At 41.7% G+C, this 15,258-nt stretch overlaps 1 protein-coding gene across 1 annotated transcript in view; it reads left to right on the top strand.

Annotated features, from left to right (window-relative positions):
* The window catches only part of cd109 (CD109 molecule), a 54,192-nt gene that overhangs the window by 26,368 nt on the left and 12,566 nt on the right, over positions 1-15,258 (top strand). The window contains exons 23-29 of the mRNA XM_085382456.1: positions 5,063-5,239; positions 8,644-8,725; positions 8,830-9,058; positions 9,906-10,077; positions 10,694-10,884; positions 12,340-12,495; positions 12,911-12,976. Coding sequence (XP_085238582.1) covers positions 5,063-5,239; positions 8,644-8,725; positions 8,830-9,058; positions 9,906-10,077; positions 10,694-10,884; positions 12,340-12,495; positions 12,911-12,976 — 1,073 coding nt within the window. The remainder of the gene's footprint in view (positions 1-5,062; positions 5,240-8,643; positions 8,726-8,829; positions 9,059-9,905; positions 10,078-10,693; positions 10,885-12,339; positions 12,496-12,910; positions 12,977-15,258) is intronic.

The raw sequence follows: 15,258 nt of genomic DNA, 5'->3' as shown, positions 1-15,258 counted from the left end.
GACCAGGCGACGCTGAAGCCGAGGCAGAGGCCGGCCCAGGCGTAGCAGAAGCACAGGCGGGTGCAGCCGGCCCAGGCGTAGCAGAAGCACAGGCGGGTGCAGCCGGCCCAGGCGTAGCAGAAGCACAGGCGGGTGCAGCCGGCCCAGGCGTAGCAGAAGCACAGGCGGGTGCAGCCGGCCCAGGCGACGACGAAGACTCGGATGCAGCCGGACCAGGCGACGACGAAGACTCGGATGCAGCCGGACCAGGCGACGACGAGGTGGTCGCAGGTGGCGGCTGGACAGGCTCCTCGGGCCCTCCAGCTGAGACAGGAGGCTGAACGGGCCCCTCGGACCCTCCAGCTGACGTGGCAGGTTGCTTTTCAAGTTGCAGCAACACACAGCCTATAGTGGGGGAAATGAGTTTGTTTGAGTCCTCAGATAAGGCTGCTGCGGACGGCTGAGATGGCTCCCCCGAGCTCTCAGCAGGTGAAGGTGGTGGCTGAGGAGGGGACCGTGAGGATATCAGAACTGGAGACTGGAAAACTGCAGTCCGAGCTGGTGACTGAACAGAAACAGTCTGAGGCACAATTTTACACTCGTTGAGGGCAGGGGGAAGGCAGTCCTCTGTGCCCACCTCTTTACCACAAGTGTCCATGAACTGAGTGGGATTAATGTCTACAGACCTTGAATCAGCAGTCATAGTGCTAGATTTCTCAGAATGACTGGGTGTCAAGCTGGCCACCTGAATGACGTTCAGGGTGCCGCCTGTGGAAACATCACTTAGCAGTTCTTTATTGGTCTCCACGGTTGAGTCACACACCCTGTTATTTTTAACCTTCACGTCACAGGAACCTACAGTACATAGGACACGAGTTTCCACCTCAGGAACGTTGGCTCCATGAGGTCCAGCAACGGAAGCAACACCTGAAACAGTACTTTGTTTTATCAAGTTATTACCATAGCTTCCGTTATCAGTGGTTGTCTTCTCAGTGGAGCTAAACACAGTGTTCTCTGACTCATAACATGGCTTTGACTGCGTTTCATTCATGGGAGAAGTCATGTCAGCCAACACAGTTTGCTTAACACTTAAAGACTCAGAAATGCAGCCCGAGTTATTCGTTGCTCCTTTAGTGCGATTCATGACCATCTCTAGGTGAGCATATTTAGACGCACAAGACACCGACTTGACCATGAATTCACAGTTTACCGGATCACTAACAGATCTTGAATCCCGAGCAGGATCATTACTGGTCTTCAGAAAAACAGTTTGTAAAGATGGGTTACACTTATTAACCATGGGATCCAGAATATTGATTTCTCGCAACACAGTTACAGGAGCTAAAACAGAGTCAGTCTTTGATTTAACAGCATCATGGACAAGATCCAAGTTCTCTTTGGCTTCTCTCTCAGCTCTATTCAACCTGGTGCTTTGCACAGTACAGCACGATTCAGACAGAATCTCAGACTCTGAGTTGTTAAGCTGCTTTTCTTGAAAAATACTCACATAACTTTGATTCTTAACAGATAAATTTAAACAAGGGCTAGTCACAATGTTACGGTCTCTGGACACTGCGCCAGGGGGTTCGTGATTTGCATTGTGCACTGGTGAAGTTTCATTAATAAACTCTATGGAACAACAGTTCTCAATAGGGTCTATACATGGAGAAGTTAAATTAACACAGTCCGTGGAGGTCTTCCCTTGTGAGTTGACATTGGCTGTCATGCTAGTAGGGCTGCTGCTAGCAGCCTCACTTGCAGTCACATGAACCCCGAACGCTGTGGCAGAAGTAATTTCAGTCTCAGAGCTTGGCTTGGCATGGCTCATTAGTTTACAGCCGGGCCCCTCAACCGGCAACACAGTCTTAATCACAGAACCCTCCTTAGCGGAGACGTGAGGGGCAAAAACAGAGTCACTCACCTCCGTTTGTAGTGCGGCGCGTCGGTGGCGCGCACGCCGCTTTCTCTTGACAGTGGGAGACGGCGGAGCGATGGGTGGAAGTCCCTGGCAGCTCCGGGGACCCCCGAGAGCCAGTCGAGTTCCCCGGAAGGAGTGCTCGTGCTCCGGAATGAGCCATGGCTTCCACCGGAGCTCCTCCTCCAATAGAGCGCTGAGTATAGTCTGACGTTCGTCGTGGTCCAAATCTATGGTGTCCAGCGCTTCCTCGCGTTGGACCGTGGCAAGAGTGTGGCAAGACTGTGACGAGGGTGTGGAAACTGATGAGCTGAGAGGTGGTACCGCTGCGGCGAGTCTCAGCGAACCGACCCGAACCGTCTCAGGCTCGCAAGGCAGCAGCAGTGATTCCTGTTCGTGGTTTTGATGCTGCTGCGGTGGCAAAACCGTGCGAACAAAATCCTGCACATCCTCCGGCAATCCCGCCGCGTAAGCAGGATATGCAGACAAAATCTGTTTTAGCTGGACTCTGGTTGACTCTCTCATTCTCCTGTCTGCACGCGGAGTAGCAAATCCACTGTCCGCGGAGAATGGTCACCTGAGTGCTGAACTCAAAAAAATCCTCGCAGACATCCGCTGGGTCCATACTGGTCGGGTCGTTCTGTCACGGCGGGGTGCGCCGATGTGTGTGGAAACAGGACCCAAAAGCAGATGAGGACAAGGAGTAGTAAGGTCTTAACAGAAAGGTGAGGCTTTATTAAAATGACGGCAGGGTTAAACCAGGAAACCAAAACGAACTGGCAAAAACACTAAGAAACAAAACACTAAAGGTACTAAGACCAAAAACTATAACTATGACTGAGGTGGAAATAAACAGGCTAAGACTATGACTAACGTGGAAATACAGACGAAGACTAGAACTATGACTGAGGTGAGGTAAACAGACGACCCGACAATGACATGCAGAAAACAGAGGGCTTAAATACATACATGAGGTGATCAGGGGAAGCGGAGACACATGGGGGAAACAGCTGACTGACATAAACCTAAATGACAGGACCAGGAGGAGGAAAGCTAAATGCAATGAACAAAGAACACATGACACTGTCAGAATAAAACAGGAAATACTAAAACTAGACATGACAACACAACTAAACAGACCTAATACGTGAAGAATAATACAAGAATCCAAAACATAGAAAACCAAGGGAACAATAATAACAGCTTAAACTAAAGCTAGATAGGAAATGACACAAAAACTAATCACATATCAAAATGAGAAAAATACAAACATGAACTCAGAGCGCTGGGTCAGAGACCCAGCCTGTGACACTATCCTGAACTTACAAAACTTTTTTGACTGAAATTTAGAAGATGAAAAAGACAGTGGAACAATCACCACTTTACCCATATCGTGGTGATATGCTCTTTTAAAATTTACCAATTTCTTTCCTTTTTTAAAGGGTTCTTCCAGTAAGTTATCAAAAAACAGACTAAGCATCCAGGGTACCAGTGATTGTTTTTGTTCCTCTTCCTCATAAATATTAAATTACTGCAGATTATTGTTATTATGATTTAGATTGTCAATCTTGGAATAAGTTACATTTGCATATGTTGGTTTTTGCAGTTTTTAACAGAGTTTGAATACATTTTTCAGCCCTAAAATTGTCATGTGGATATCTCCTGGACATATGATTTTCTAAGAGATTAAAAATGCTGAAAAAAATTTGAATTAAAAATGCATAAGACTCCAACCCTCAATAGTTTACTTCAAGGGCCTGTAAGCTCAGAAAATTACAAATAGAATCAAAGTAAAATGGCCTCATTTAATATGCTAATGTTCATTAAAAAAAAAATCTGCTGATTCTGATCAGGTAAGAGGCACCAATTTCCTTTGCAGCCTTTACAGCATGTACAGAGATAACATCTAAAACCTTTTACTGATCCCTAAGTAAAAAACAAAACAAAAAAAACTAACTTCAAAATTTACCCCACACCTATACATACATAAAATTTTGAGATTTTTTTTGTTAAATGCTCCCTCCAGGGTAAGCTGACTGTGGTAATTTTAATATTAATTAACGCCACTGTTCCAAAGTACTACAGAAATAATTATCCCACCTTTCCTCAAACTTCTAACATGCATCCTGCTATACTGATATGCACTATGCAGTTATATTTAGTAAGTAAAATTTATTTATAGCACATTTCACAGATAAAAACCACAAAGTGCTTTACAATAAGATCAGACATACAAGTTAAAATTAATTAAAAGCCTGTTTGTATAAAAATGTCTTCAGCTGCTTTTTAAAGGAGTCAGTAGAGTCTAGACAGCGTAAAGACAAAGGCAGAGAGTTCCACAGCCTAGGTGCCAGTGCCTGAAAAGCCCGATCCCCACGTGTTTTAGACCTAGTACGTGGGACCACCAGTAGCCTCTGACCTGAAGACCTAAGTGCTTGGGATGAAGCACGAGGTTTCAACAGGTCAGAGATATACTGGGGAGCTTCACCGTGCAGAGCTCTAAAAGTTACAACTAAAATTTTAAAATGAACCCTAAAATTTACAGGCAACCAATGAAGAGAAGCCAAAACTGGAGTAATGTGTGACCTCTTGTTTGCACCAGTTAAAAGTCTTGCCACTGCATTTTGTACAGACTGAAGGCGATCCAGAGCTGATTTGTTGAGACACGTAAAAAGACCGTTACAATAATCCAAACGAGAAGAGATAAAAGCATGAAGAATCATCTCAAGTTCTGCCTTTGACGCCAGTAGTCTGAGTTTAGAAATGTTTCTTAGATGATAAAAACAGTTCCGGACAAGTTGTTTAGAGTGTTTCTCAAGAGACATTGAACTGTTTAACTCCAGTTAAACGGGAGTATGTTTCTCTCGTTTAACTGTTGCTAAGTTGAGCCCACTAATATTGGTTTGATGTGGCAAATCTTTTTTTCTTCATGGCGGAAAATGTCTTATACTTATAAGTATCCATTATTGTCTTCTATTCTTTTTAAATGCAAGAAGTTTAACTGGAAATTTTGCTGCTGATATGAAAAGCATTTGTGGATTATACCATGTAACTCCTCAAACCAAAAGCTACTGTTTGAAAATTTTAATTAAAATGACTCACCTGTGCTCTGTTTTTCCATTAAATACAATTTTTTTTTTTCTTTTTCTTGTTTCCATCTCGATGAAGGTGATATCCTCGGTCCATCCATCAGTGGTCTGGACTCACTGATCCAAATGCCTTATGGCTGTGGGGAACAGAACATGATTAACTTTGCACCAAACATCTACGTTCTCCAGTATCTGGACGCCACAGGACAGGATAGCCAGAAAACCACAGACCAAGCCATAAACTACATGATGCAAGGTAGAGCAACAAGTCATGCACCATGTTACATTAACATGCCACAGAAGGATATCTGACAAACGTGTGGCTACTATTTCTATATTAGTTTTAGCTTTATGAGGATGTTTTCAAATCTGTTAATTAAAAAGGTCAAATTCAAGATCAAATACAGAAAATGTTCAGGTTGGAGATTCATAGTGGGACCCACACTCTTTTATTCCACTTAGTATCAACCCTCTTTAACTTTTATTTTTTAAGGTTTGTTTTTAATACATTTTTAAAGCTGGTTGTAAAAATGGGGGCTTGTCTGGGATATTCGAACCAAGGTTAGAACTTTAGCCTTTGTTAATCCCATCTTTGTTTGAAAATTCTGAACTAATTTTCTTGTCAGTAAAGCTGTTGGTGTTCCCTTTCAGTCGATTCTCTCGGCACAACACATACAGTGGCTTGCAAAAGTATTCTGCCCCCTTGAACTTTCCCACATTTTGGGACATCTCTTGCACATAGACATTGCCTGATGAGTGCTAATGACTAAATAGAGTGCACCTGTGTGTAATCTAATGTCAGTACAAATACAGCTGCTCTGTGACGGCCTCAGAGGTTGTCTAAGAGAATATTGGGAGCAACAACACCACGAAGTCCAAAGAACACACCAGACCGGTCAGGGATAAAATTGAGAAATTTAAAGCAGGCTTAGGCTGCAAAAAGATTTCCCAAGGCTTGATCATCCCACGGAGCACTGTTCAAGCGATCATCCAGAAATGGAAGGAGTATGGCACAACTGTAAACCTACCAAGACAAGGCCGTCCACCTAAACTCACAGGCCGAACAAGGAGAGCGCTGATCAGAAATGCAGCCAAGAGGTGACTCTGGACGAGCTGCAGAGATCTACAGCTCAGGTGGGGAAATCTGTCCATAGGACAACTATTAGTAGTGCACTACACAAAGTTGGCCTTTATGGAAGAGTGGCAAGAAGAAAGCCATTGTTAACAGAAAACCATAAGAAGTCCCGTTTGCAGTTTGCCACAAGCTATGTGGGGGACACAGCAAACATGTGGAAGAAGGTGCTCTGGTCAGATGAGACCAAAATGGAACTTTTTGGCCAAAATGCAAAACGCTATGTGTGACGGAAAACTAACACTGCACATCACTCTGAACACACCATCCCCACTGTCAAATATGGTGGTGGCAGCATCATGCTCTGGGGGTGCGTCTCTTCAGCAGGGACAGGGAAGCTGGTCAGAGTTGATGGATGGAGCCAAATACAGGGCAATCTTAGAAGAAAACCTGTTGGAGTCTGCAAAAGACTTGAGACTGGGGCGGAGGTTCACCTTCCAGCAGGACAACGACCCTAAACATAAAGCCAGGGCAACAATGGATGGTTTAAAACAAAACACATCCATGTGTTAGAATGGCCCAGTCAAAGTCCAGATCTAAATCCAATCGAGAATCTGTGGCAAGATCTGAAAACTGCTGTTCACAAACGCTGTCCATCAAATCTGACTGAGCTGGAGCTGTTTTGCAAAGAAGAATGGGCAAGAATTTCAGTCTCTGTGCAAAGCTGGTAGAGACATACCCTAAAAGACTGGCAGCTGTCATTGCAGCAAAACATGGTTCTACAAAGTATTTACTCAGGGGGCTGAATAATTACGCACACCCAACTTTGCAGTTATTTATTTGTAAAAAATGTTTGGAATCATGTATGATGTTTGTTCCACTTCTCATGTGTACACCACTTTGTGTTGGTCTTTTATGTGGAATTCTAATAAAATTGATTCTTTTTTTTTTTTTGGCTGTAATGTGACAAAATGTGGGAAAGTTCAAGGGGGCCGAATACTTTTGCAAGCCACTGTACAAGAGGCTTGTATGCTTACAAATGGCGAGCCTTCGAGCAATGGTGCCAGGACTGCCACACTCTCCCATTTCAGACCACTATTGTGGATGTTTTGACATTCCTGCAGGAGCTGCTGGATAAGGGCCTTTCATTTTCGACAATTAAGATTTATTTGGCAGCTATATCTGCTTGTCATATTGACTTTGACGGGGTGACACCAGGCGCACATCCCCTCGCCATACGTTTTCTGAAAGTGGTTTGCCGGCTGAGACCTGTGCTTAAGTCCAGTGTCCCTGCTTGGGACTTGTCTTTGGTGCTGGAGGTCCTTTGTAGCCCACCGTTTGAACCCATTGAGTCTGTGGATATGAAATTTCTTTCATATAAGACTACATTACTTCTCGCTTTGGCTTCGGCACCTGATGGCCACAAGGTCATATTGCGTCCAAATGCTGCCTATTTTCCCAAGCTCATGCCTGCATCTATTAGCTCAATGGAGTTTGAGTTGCTGAGCATTTGTTCCCCTCCTTTTGCATCTGAGGAGCAGAGGAGGATGCATTCTCTTTGTCTAGTGCGTGTGCTATGCACCTACATTGAACGCACTCAGAATGTGCGTTTATGTGACCAGCTGTGTGTCTGCTTCGCTCTGTCTAAACAGAGGCTTCTCTGGGCTTCTCTGCTTGGGCTGCTGCCTCTGCGACCCGACCCTGGATAAGCGGAAGAAAATGGATGGATGTTAAATGTTCAATCTAAATATTATATTTAAATCTAAATGTTAAATCTAAATGTTACAGGAAACTAAATATTTAGCTAACATGCAAATTTATTGTATGGCTCAACGGAAATACCAAAATAAAAGCTTTATGAAAAATTCCAGTGCAAAAGTGTGCCGGTAGTGGTCAGATTGTGTCTGCTTTCCAATGATGGTCACTTCTCACCGCCATGAGCTGCCTCACTTCTTGTCTACCAGGACATCCAGCGATTTAGCTGAAAACATCCAAAGATCCGTTTTGTCAGCCATCCAAAGGTTCAGCAGTAGTGGACTCTCGGCAGCTGCAGTCTCCACTTCACAATCACTGCAGCACATGTCCAGCCAAAATCGCTGGACATGTTCATGCTAAATGTTGTGAAAAATGACTCAAAAAACATGTTTTTGTAAGGTTTTGAGTTAAATGTGGAAAAATGTTGTCGTTGATTTCAGCATGTTTCACTTTACAAATGGCGCCCCACATACCTTGGCACTTGTGCAGGTGAAGCCAAAGGCAAGATATGTTTCATCAAATTTTCTAGTCTTTGACTTGGAAGAAAGTTGGTTTGGAAACATATTTGGCGATGCTTCATCTGCTTTGCGTTTGTGTGGAGCCCTGTCAAATACCGGTCCATTACGTGAACAGTGTCCATGAGTTTGGTTTTTTTTTCTTTTTTTTTAATTCATTCATACCCCAGGTGCCTCACACTTTAGGAACATCTGATCACACCCTGTTGAATAAACACATTTAAAATGCACATCTCATTTATTTCTCTAGGTTAAGAACCTCTAGATTTGTCATTTGCCTTTGCCTTTTTTCCCATCATCTGATGTCCTCTTCACCAGGTTATGAGCGGGAGCTCACCTTTCAGAGAGGAGATGGCTCCTTTAGCGCCTTTGGAGAGCAGGACTCATCTGGAAGCACCTGGTATGTGATAAATATACCAGGTCTGTCTAAAAGAAAACATCAGTAACATGCTCATATAACTGAAAAACTCAGGAAAACTAATAGCAGGTAGTCTCTTTGCACAGGCTCTCTGCTTTTGTGCTGAGGTGTTTCCTGCAGGCACGGCCCTTCATCAACATTGATTCCAACGTGCTGCACAGTGTGGTAGCTTGGATAGCCAGCCAGCAAGGGCATGATGGGAGTTTCTTGGAGCCCGGCAGGGTGATCCACACCGAACTCCAGGGAGGCCTGGACGGGCCTGTTTCTCTCACGGCCTACGTCCTCATCGCCCTGCTGGAAGACGCTAGCGTCAAGGTGAGATGCCATTGTTTAGGCACACTTTCCAGGGACATTTTGAGAGATTAGTGTGGGTCCGCCTCTCAGACTGAAACATGGGGAGCAATTTTATATTCAGCTTTTCCTTTGCTGAGTTAGAAATATTTTTAATATTTAATACTTATTTTAGTTTTAGTTATTTGATTTTTGATTGGCTTTTAACTCTTTAAGATTATTTTTCTGTCATACCTATTTTATTGAGCTATGTGTCTCCTTATTTAAGTTCCTTTTTATACATTTTCTGTTTATTATGGTAACTTTTAACTGTAGTTACAAAATAATTGCTGAACTTTAGGATAAACAAAATATTGTGTTAACTTGTGACACATGTTTGGGTGGTGACTCATATTTTGAAGTCAAAACTTTCCATCTGCAGTCATTTATATTTGGAAGCAGCAAGCACATAACAGAGCAGGCATAAATGGAGAAGATATGCCACAGAAGTCTTAAAAGCATAAAAACAATGACCTGGGGTGGAGATGGGTTGCAAAGTGCCTTGCAGAGTGGCTTGCAGATGCAGTAGCAACAATGGACAGGCTGAAGAAGCTTAAACAGTGTTCACTTTATAAGAGTTACCAAGTAGACGTACAAAAAAACTTCTTGTGTATTTTAATTATCTAGGCTTCTGTAGTATTTTTAATGTAAAAATCAATTTAAAAACCAAAACTGACCATGCCTTATGGTTATTATCATTAACCAATCGATAAAGAGAAAGTCTCTGTTTTCCTCACATTCATGGGTAAGATCTAATTTGGCCTGACATTGTTACATGTGCCTGTACCAACCTGTCGTCTCACCTACTGCTGCCCTATTCCATATCTGTCAGGCTCTGTATGAGACCAAGGTGTCTGCAGCCGTGATGTACCTGGAGACCCATCTTGCTCTTGGTGTCTCCAGCAACTACAGCCTCAGTCTACTCACCTACGCTCTGGCTTTGGCAGGGAGCTCCAAAGCCCAATCAGCACTCAATAATCTGACTGGACGAGCTGAGATAAGAGGTACAACAGCAGCTGTGTCTTAAAAGCCAGTTTAACATTTGGGGGACATAAGCTTTCTCTGGGGGTTGTTATAACTTCATGCACCTCATTCTCATAGTTTCATGCAAATCTACATTGTTTGATTGTGAACAGAACTGTTACATTCAGTTAAAAACATTTTTGGATCATACAGTGGTTTTACTTGAAGAATGGTGTCCTTTAGTCTTTGTATGATTAATTAGTCTGTATAATAAAAATCACTATTATAAATAATTATTTCTTATTTTGAAAAGTTCATAGCTAGAAAACTCTGTTGTAATGGTAATGTGGCAGACAGCTAGACAGGACCAAGCTCCAACCTCCAGGTCAGTTTGGTGAGGCCTAGAAAACAAGCCTGTCCCTATGCCTCACCTCTGGTAATTTTAGTGACTGAATCGGATGTTGTTTCTTTTATTGGTGTCTTTCTCAGCATTTTAATTGAATTATCTGAGAGTTAGCATGGCTGGAAAAATAATCCACTTCTTGGCTTTGACTTTTAGCTATTTGTGGGAGTCTTTACCCCAGATATTTTTTGATCATCTTGCTTCTCTTTTTAAAAATAAATCATCTGAATTATGCCCTGTCTTTCTGTGAGCAGACGGTGTGCCGATGTGGTTCTCCCTGGATGACGGCCTGTCCTCATCGTGGCAACCTCGTTCATCTGACATTGAGATGGCGTCCTACGTGTTGCTGTCTCATTACAAGCTGAACTCAATCCCAGAGGGTCTGAACCTAATGAAGTGGCTCAGCCAGCAAAGAAACCACAGAGGAGGATTTGGAAGCACTCAGGTCAGATCTTAACTCCAAACAGAAGTACATGAATGTAATCTTCAAATTATTAAGATTGTACCAATCCTTAAAAAAAAAAATTTTCACGTCATTATAGAAATAGGGGTGACATGGGTCGCGAGATTGAGACACAGGCATTAGAGTCTCTTCATGCGTGTTTTTTTTTATTTTATTTTTTTATTTTTTTTTATTGGTTTTTCACGTGGAATTACCAAAAATAGAGAGGGTATAGCCTAACATTTGAAACAGGAAAAGACCGCTGTGTAATCGATTTATTTCAACAAAGTAACTGTATTTTAAATATCACCTTTTTAAACGGTAACTGTAACGCAATACAGTTACTCATATTTTGTATTTTAAATACGTAACGCTGGTACATGTATTCCGTTACTATATATATATTTATTCCCCACTCACCTCTGTGGGCGGTTAATCCCTCAAGCTCGGGTCCTCTACCAGAGGCCTGGGAGCTGTCCTCCATGTCTGCAATGTTGCCCTCTGGTAGTTCGATCCCCTCAGTTCTGACTACCTTCCCTCTCTTTGTTATCATCTGACTACACTTGTCAAAAACTACATGTGTCAAAAAGCAGAGCTCATGCAGAACTTAATGCATTGTGTTTATCTGTGCCATGGAGCTCTATCATTATCCAAAAATGATTAAAAAGACATCAGTGGACAGGGCTGCCCTGTTCCTTTAACACCATAAACAGACTAATTGTAGTTTATTTAGATTCAATCCACCTTCCTGCTGGCCCGAATTGTCACTGGAGCCACAAATGTTGGCATACATCACTGACTGTGATTGTCTTCTTTCCAAATCTCTGCAGTGGAGTTTGGGAGAGTAAAGTTCACCTGAGCCACAGGGACACAATAACCACATGATAACTACAGACATGCGAGGATGAAATAAACCAGAACAAAGACGTCAGGGGGGAAAAAAAAGCTACACAGGCTTTTGATTTCTGCATCATCTTCTTTTTAACACCAACAAAACATAAAACAGACTTGTTGGCCCTGTCAACTCTAAATAAAGGACTTTTTCTCTACTGATTAAACTGGATTCATGTTTAAAAAAAAAAAGTCCCCAACTGTGGTTATATGTCACATCAGAGGGCAACTGTGGCCGTCTGGGTATGTAGTGACTAAAGACTTATTAACCTCTTAGCACACATGGCCACTCGTACATGCAGAACATGCGAGGCAGATGGGGAAACTGCCAGTAGATCCGAATACAGCACAGTGAGTAAAGCCCAGTGAGGCGTTGTCTGGCAAAGATTTTCTCTAAAACAGATGCAGAGACATGTGCTGAATAGCAGACTCCCATCCTCAGCTGTAAACAGGAAATCAGCAATGAATATCAAAGCAAAGGATCATCAGGGATTGAAATCCCCCACATCACAGACACACGTTTGCTTACGTGTACCATGTGACCGCGAGTCTCGTTTTTTCTTTCAGGACACAGTTGTGGCTCTCCAGGCTTTGTCTATGTTCGCGGCTCGCATTGGGTCGCACGACACTGACGTCACAATCAGGGTGGACATCGACCCTTCGACCACTGTCGCCTCCTTCCAAATCAACAACGAGAACTACCTGCTCCATCAGAGCCAACAGGTACACAGATGAGCCAGCGTTATCGGAAAACAGCGGCTGAAGTATTATCCAGCAATATTTGTGGGGATGAGTCAGATATCGGCTGGTTATTGAAGGCTGTCAGCAACTGATCAGAGCAGAGTTCATGGAACAGTGAAACAAATGATTACATCCAGCATGTAATATTATACAGATAATTCAGCTCTGTCATATTCCCTCATATTGAAAGGAAAAACGTGGAACTATATTATATTTCCTAAAAATGCCCTAAAAGATTTACTGCTTGGTGTGAGTCAGTCTTCTAAAAGGAGTTGCCTACTCCTTTTAGTCCAGTTAAGGACTTAATTTAGTTTTTAACAGTTGTTTAGTGCACAGCAATAAAAAAAACTGCAATAATCTGTCAATAAAAACATAGAGATTGTTTTTTATGCTTTAGATTACTCCAGAAGAAAGTTTAATCCTGCAGGTGACAGCAGAAGGTCGTGGACTCGCCTTGTTTCAGGTAACAGGACATGTCACTCGTGTAATAGCACCTCCTGCTGGTCTGTGTTCAGTCTGCTGAATGGTATAATAGTAAGAACAATAGTTGTTCAGATTATGTCAAAAACAAAGCCACTTAAATTGTGGTAGTTAAAAAGTTAAAGAACAGAAGCACATATGTCAGACTGCCCACTGGGTCAATGCTGCAGAAAGCTTTAGTGAAATTCTGCAGAAGCTACTTATATATGGAACGCCAGGACTGCCATAATGAATTAATTAAATACACCATTAAATAATTAATTAAATGTGGCAATAATTAATTAAAATTGGAATTAATTAAATAAATAGTTATGACACATGTAATTAATTAATTATTGACACATTTAATTAATTATTTATGTATTTCACATTTTAATTAATTATTGACACATTTAATTAATTAATTATTGACACATTTAATTAATTATTTATGTATTTCACATTTTAATTAATTATTGACACATGTAATTAATTAATTATTGACACATTTAATTAATTATTTATGTATTTCACATTTTAATTAATTATTGACACATTTCATTAATTATTGACACATTTAATTAATTATTTAATGATATATTTATTTATTTCATTTTGGCAGTCCTGACGCCTGGCTCTCATCATGAAATAATTTTATCTGTCAGCCTCACCCATCAAACTCAGGGGGCGGGGTTAACGCTGATCGAGTCAAAACCATTGCTTTGGCCTGGTGGCCATTGTTTCTAGCACACAACAACCGGCATGTGGAAGCTAACAGAACTGAGCTTTGAAAAACCCTGTTTGTGTGTTACCAAATACCGTTTTAATATTTTTTTAGCCGAGAATGTAGTGGTTTAATCTTCATGTGTCTGGTCGGTTTGTCAAGATACAGCCTCTTTGCAAAAGTGTTTCGATGATTTCGGAGATGTCTGCCCAGTCTCACGGCAAAGCGTGGGATAGACCCGCTCGCCTCGCAAGCAATCCCACCGACAAAGCGCAGGCCCCGGTACACAGCTGTAGTAACCCCCGCTGACTTCTTTTACTGAGGTTATATTTATCGATGTTTTATTTCCTGATGTTCTTATGTGTCCTACGTGTTTCAGTCGCCAATTCTGAATTATAACTAACATTAAAAACATGTTTAAGGAGGAGAGAGAGCAAATAAATCTGTTTAACATCTGATCTTTGGGTTTTTGTTCAGTAATCAGCGTGACCTGTGTATAAACGCATAAAAGAGATAACGTTGGTGTTTCCGTCATGTAGTAACTGCTGGCTTTAACTGTACAAAGGTTGTTCGACACTATGAAACACATACAGACTTCATGATGTTCGGCTAATATTTTTATTGTGAATATTAATCATGCTGACCTCGCTCTGTACACCACGCAGCGAGGTCAGCATATCCACGATATCCTCAGCTCCATGAGTTAACACAAAGTTTCCCAGCTGACTATCTAACTGCCAACTATTCCAGAGACGTGAAAATATACAGCATAAAGAAAAGTGTAAGAGACTCAGCAGCAGATTAGAATAACAGTTATACATTTAATAAATCACCAAATGAATCCAAGAAACGAGCAAACCTGTTCCGACAATTTGAATTTGTATTCCCTCAGCTGCAGACTCGCTGCTGTTTAAATGTTTGAAAAGGAAGATTAGATATAAACAAACGTCAAACATAGACTCAGTCTGCCTTCACATTTGATATGAGGCCAGCACGTATAGTGGCCTCAGCAGGCTATTACTGAAATACACATGCTATATCATAAACTATGATATAAACAGGGAGGTCCTATTAACATGTTTAGTTTTAAAGGACACCTTCCTGCCTTTAGTCTCATTCATGAGCAGTATTAGTTTTCTTCTAACATCCAGAAGTCTGCACGATGTGTTTCATAGTTTGTAACAAGCCTTTGACAGGTAAACATAACATGACCGAAAAAGCAAAAAAAAAAAAAAAAAAAAGAGAGAGAGTGTTGACATAAGAAGAGAAAATTCTCTCAATTATGGAGACAGACAAATGGTTCATTTATGTTTGATGTGTGTTTATTCCTCCCTAAATATCGTCGGTGAAGTTCGCCATGCATGTCAGATTTTCCTGCGCATTTTTATACCTCTGCCAACAGAGAGAGAAAAAAAATCACATTCTAACAGACAGCTGGTGCTTAGAATACAGTTGAATAACTATTAAAAAACAGATGATATTTAGATGATAGTTCAGTCTAACACATGTGCCAGTGAACCATTAAACGTCTGTGAAACTATGCAGTTATGAAACGTAACTTT

The sequence above is a fragment of the Rhamphochromis longiceps genome, linkage group LG15 (assembly GCF_057381845.1).
Source record: "Rhamphochromis longiceps isolate RC_006_pf linkage group LG15, R_longiceps_female_GT1.1, whole genome shotgun sequence".
Taxonomy (NCBI): domain Eukaryota; kingdom Metazoa; phylum Chordata; class Actinopteri; order Cichliformes; family Cichlidae; genus Rhamphochromis; species Rhamphochromis longiceps.
The sequence above is the reverse complement of the archived record's forward strand: the minus strand, read 5'-3'. Positions and strand labels throughout refer to the sequence as shown.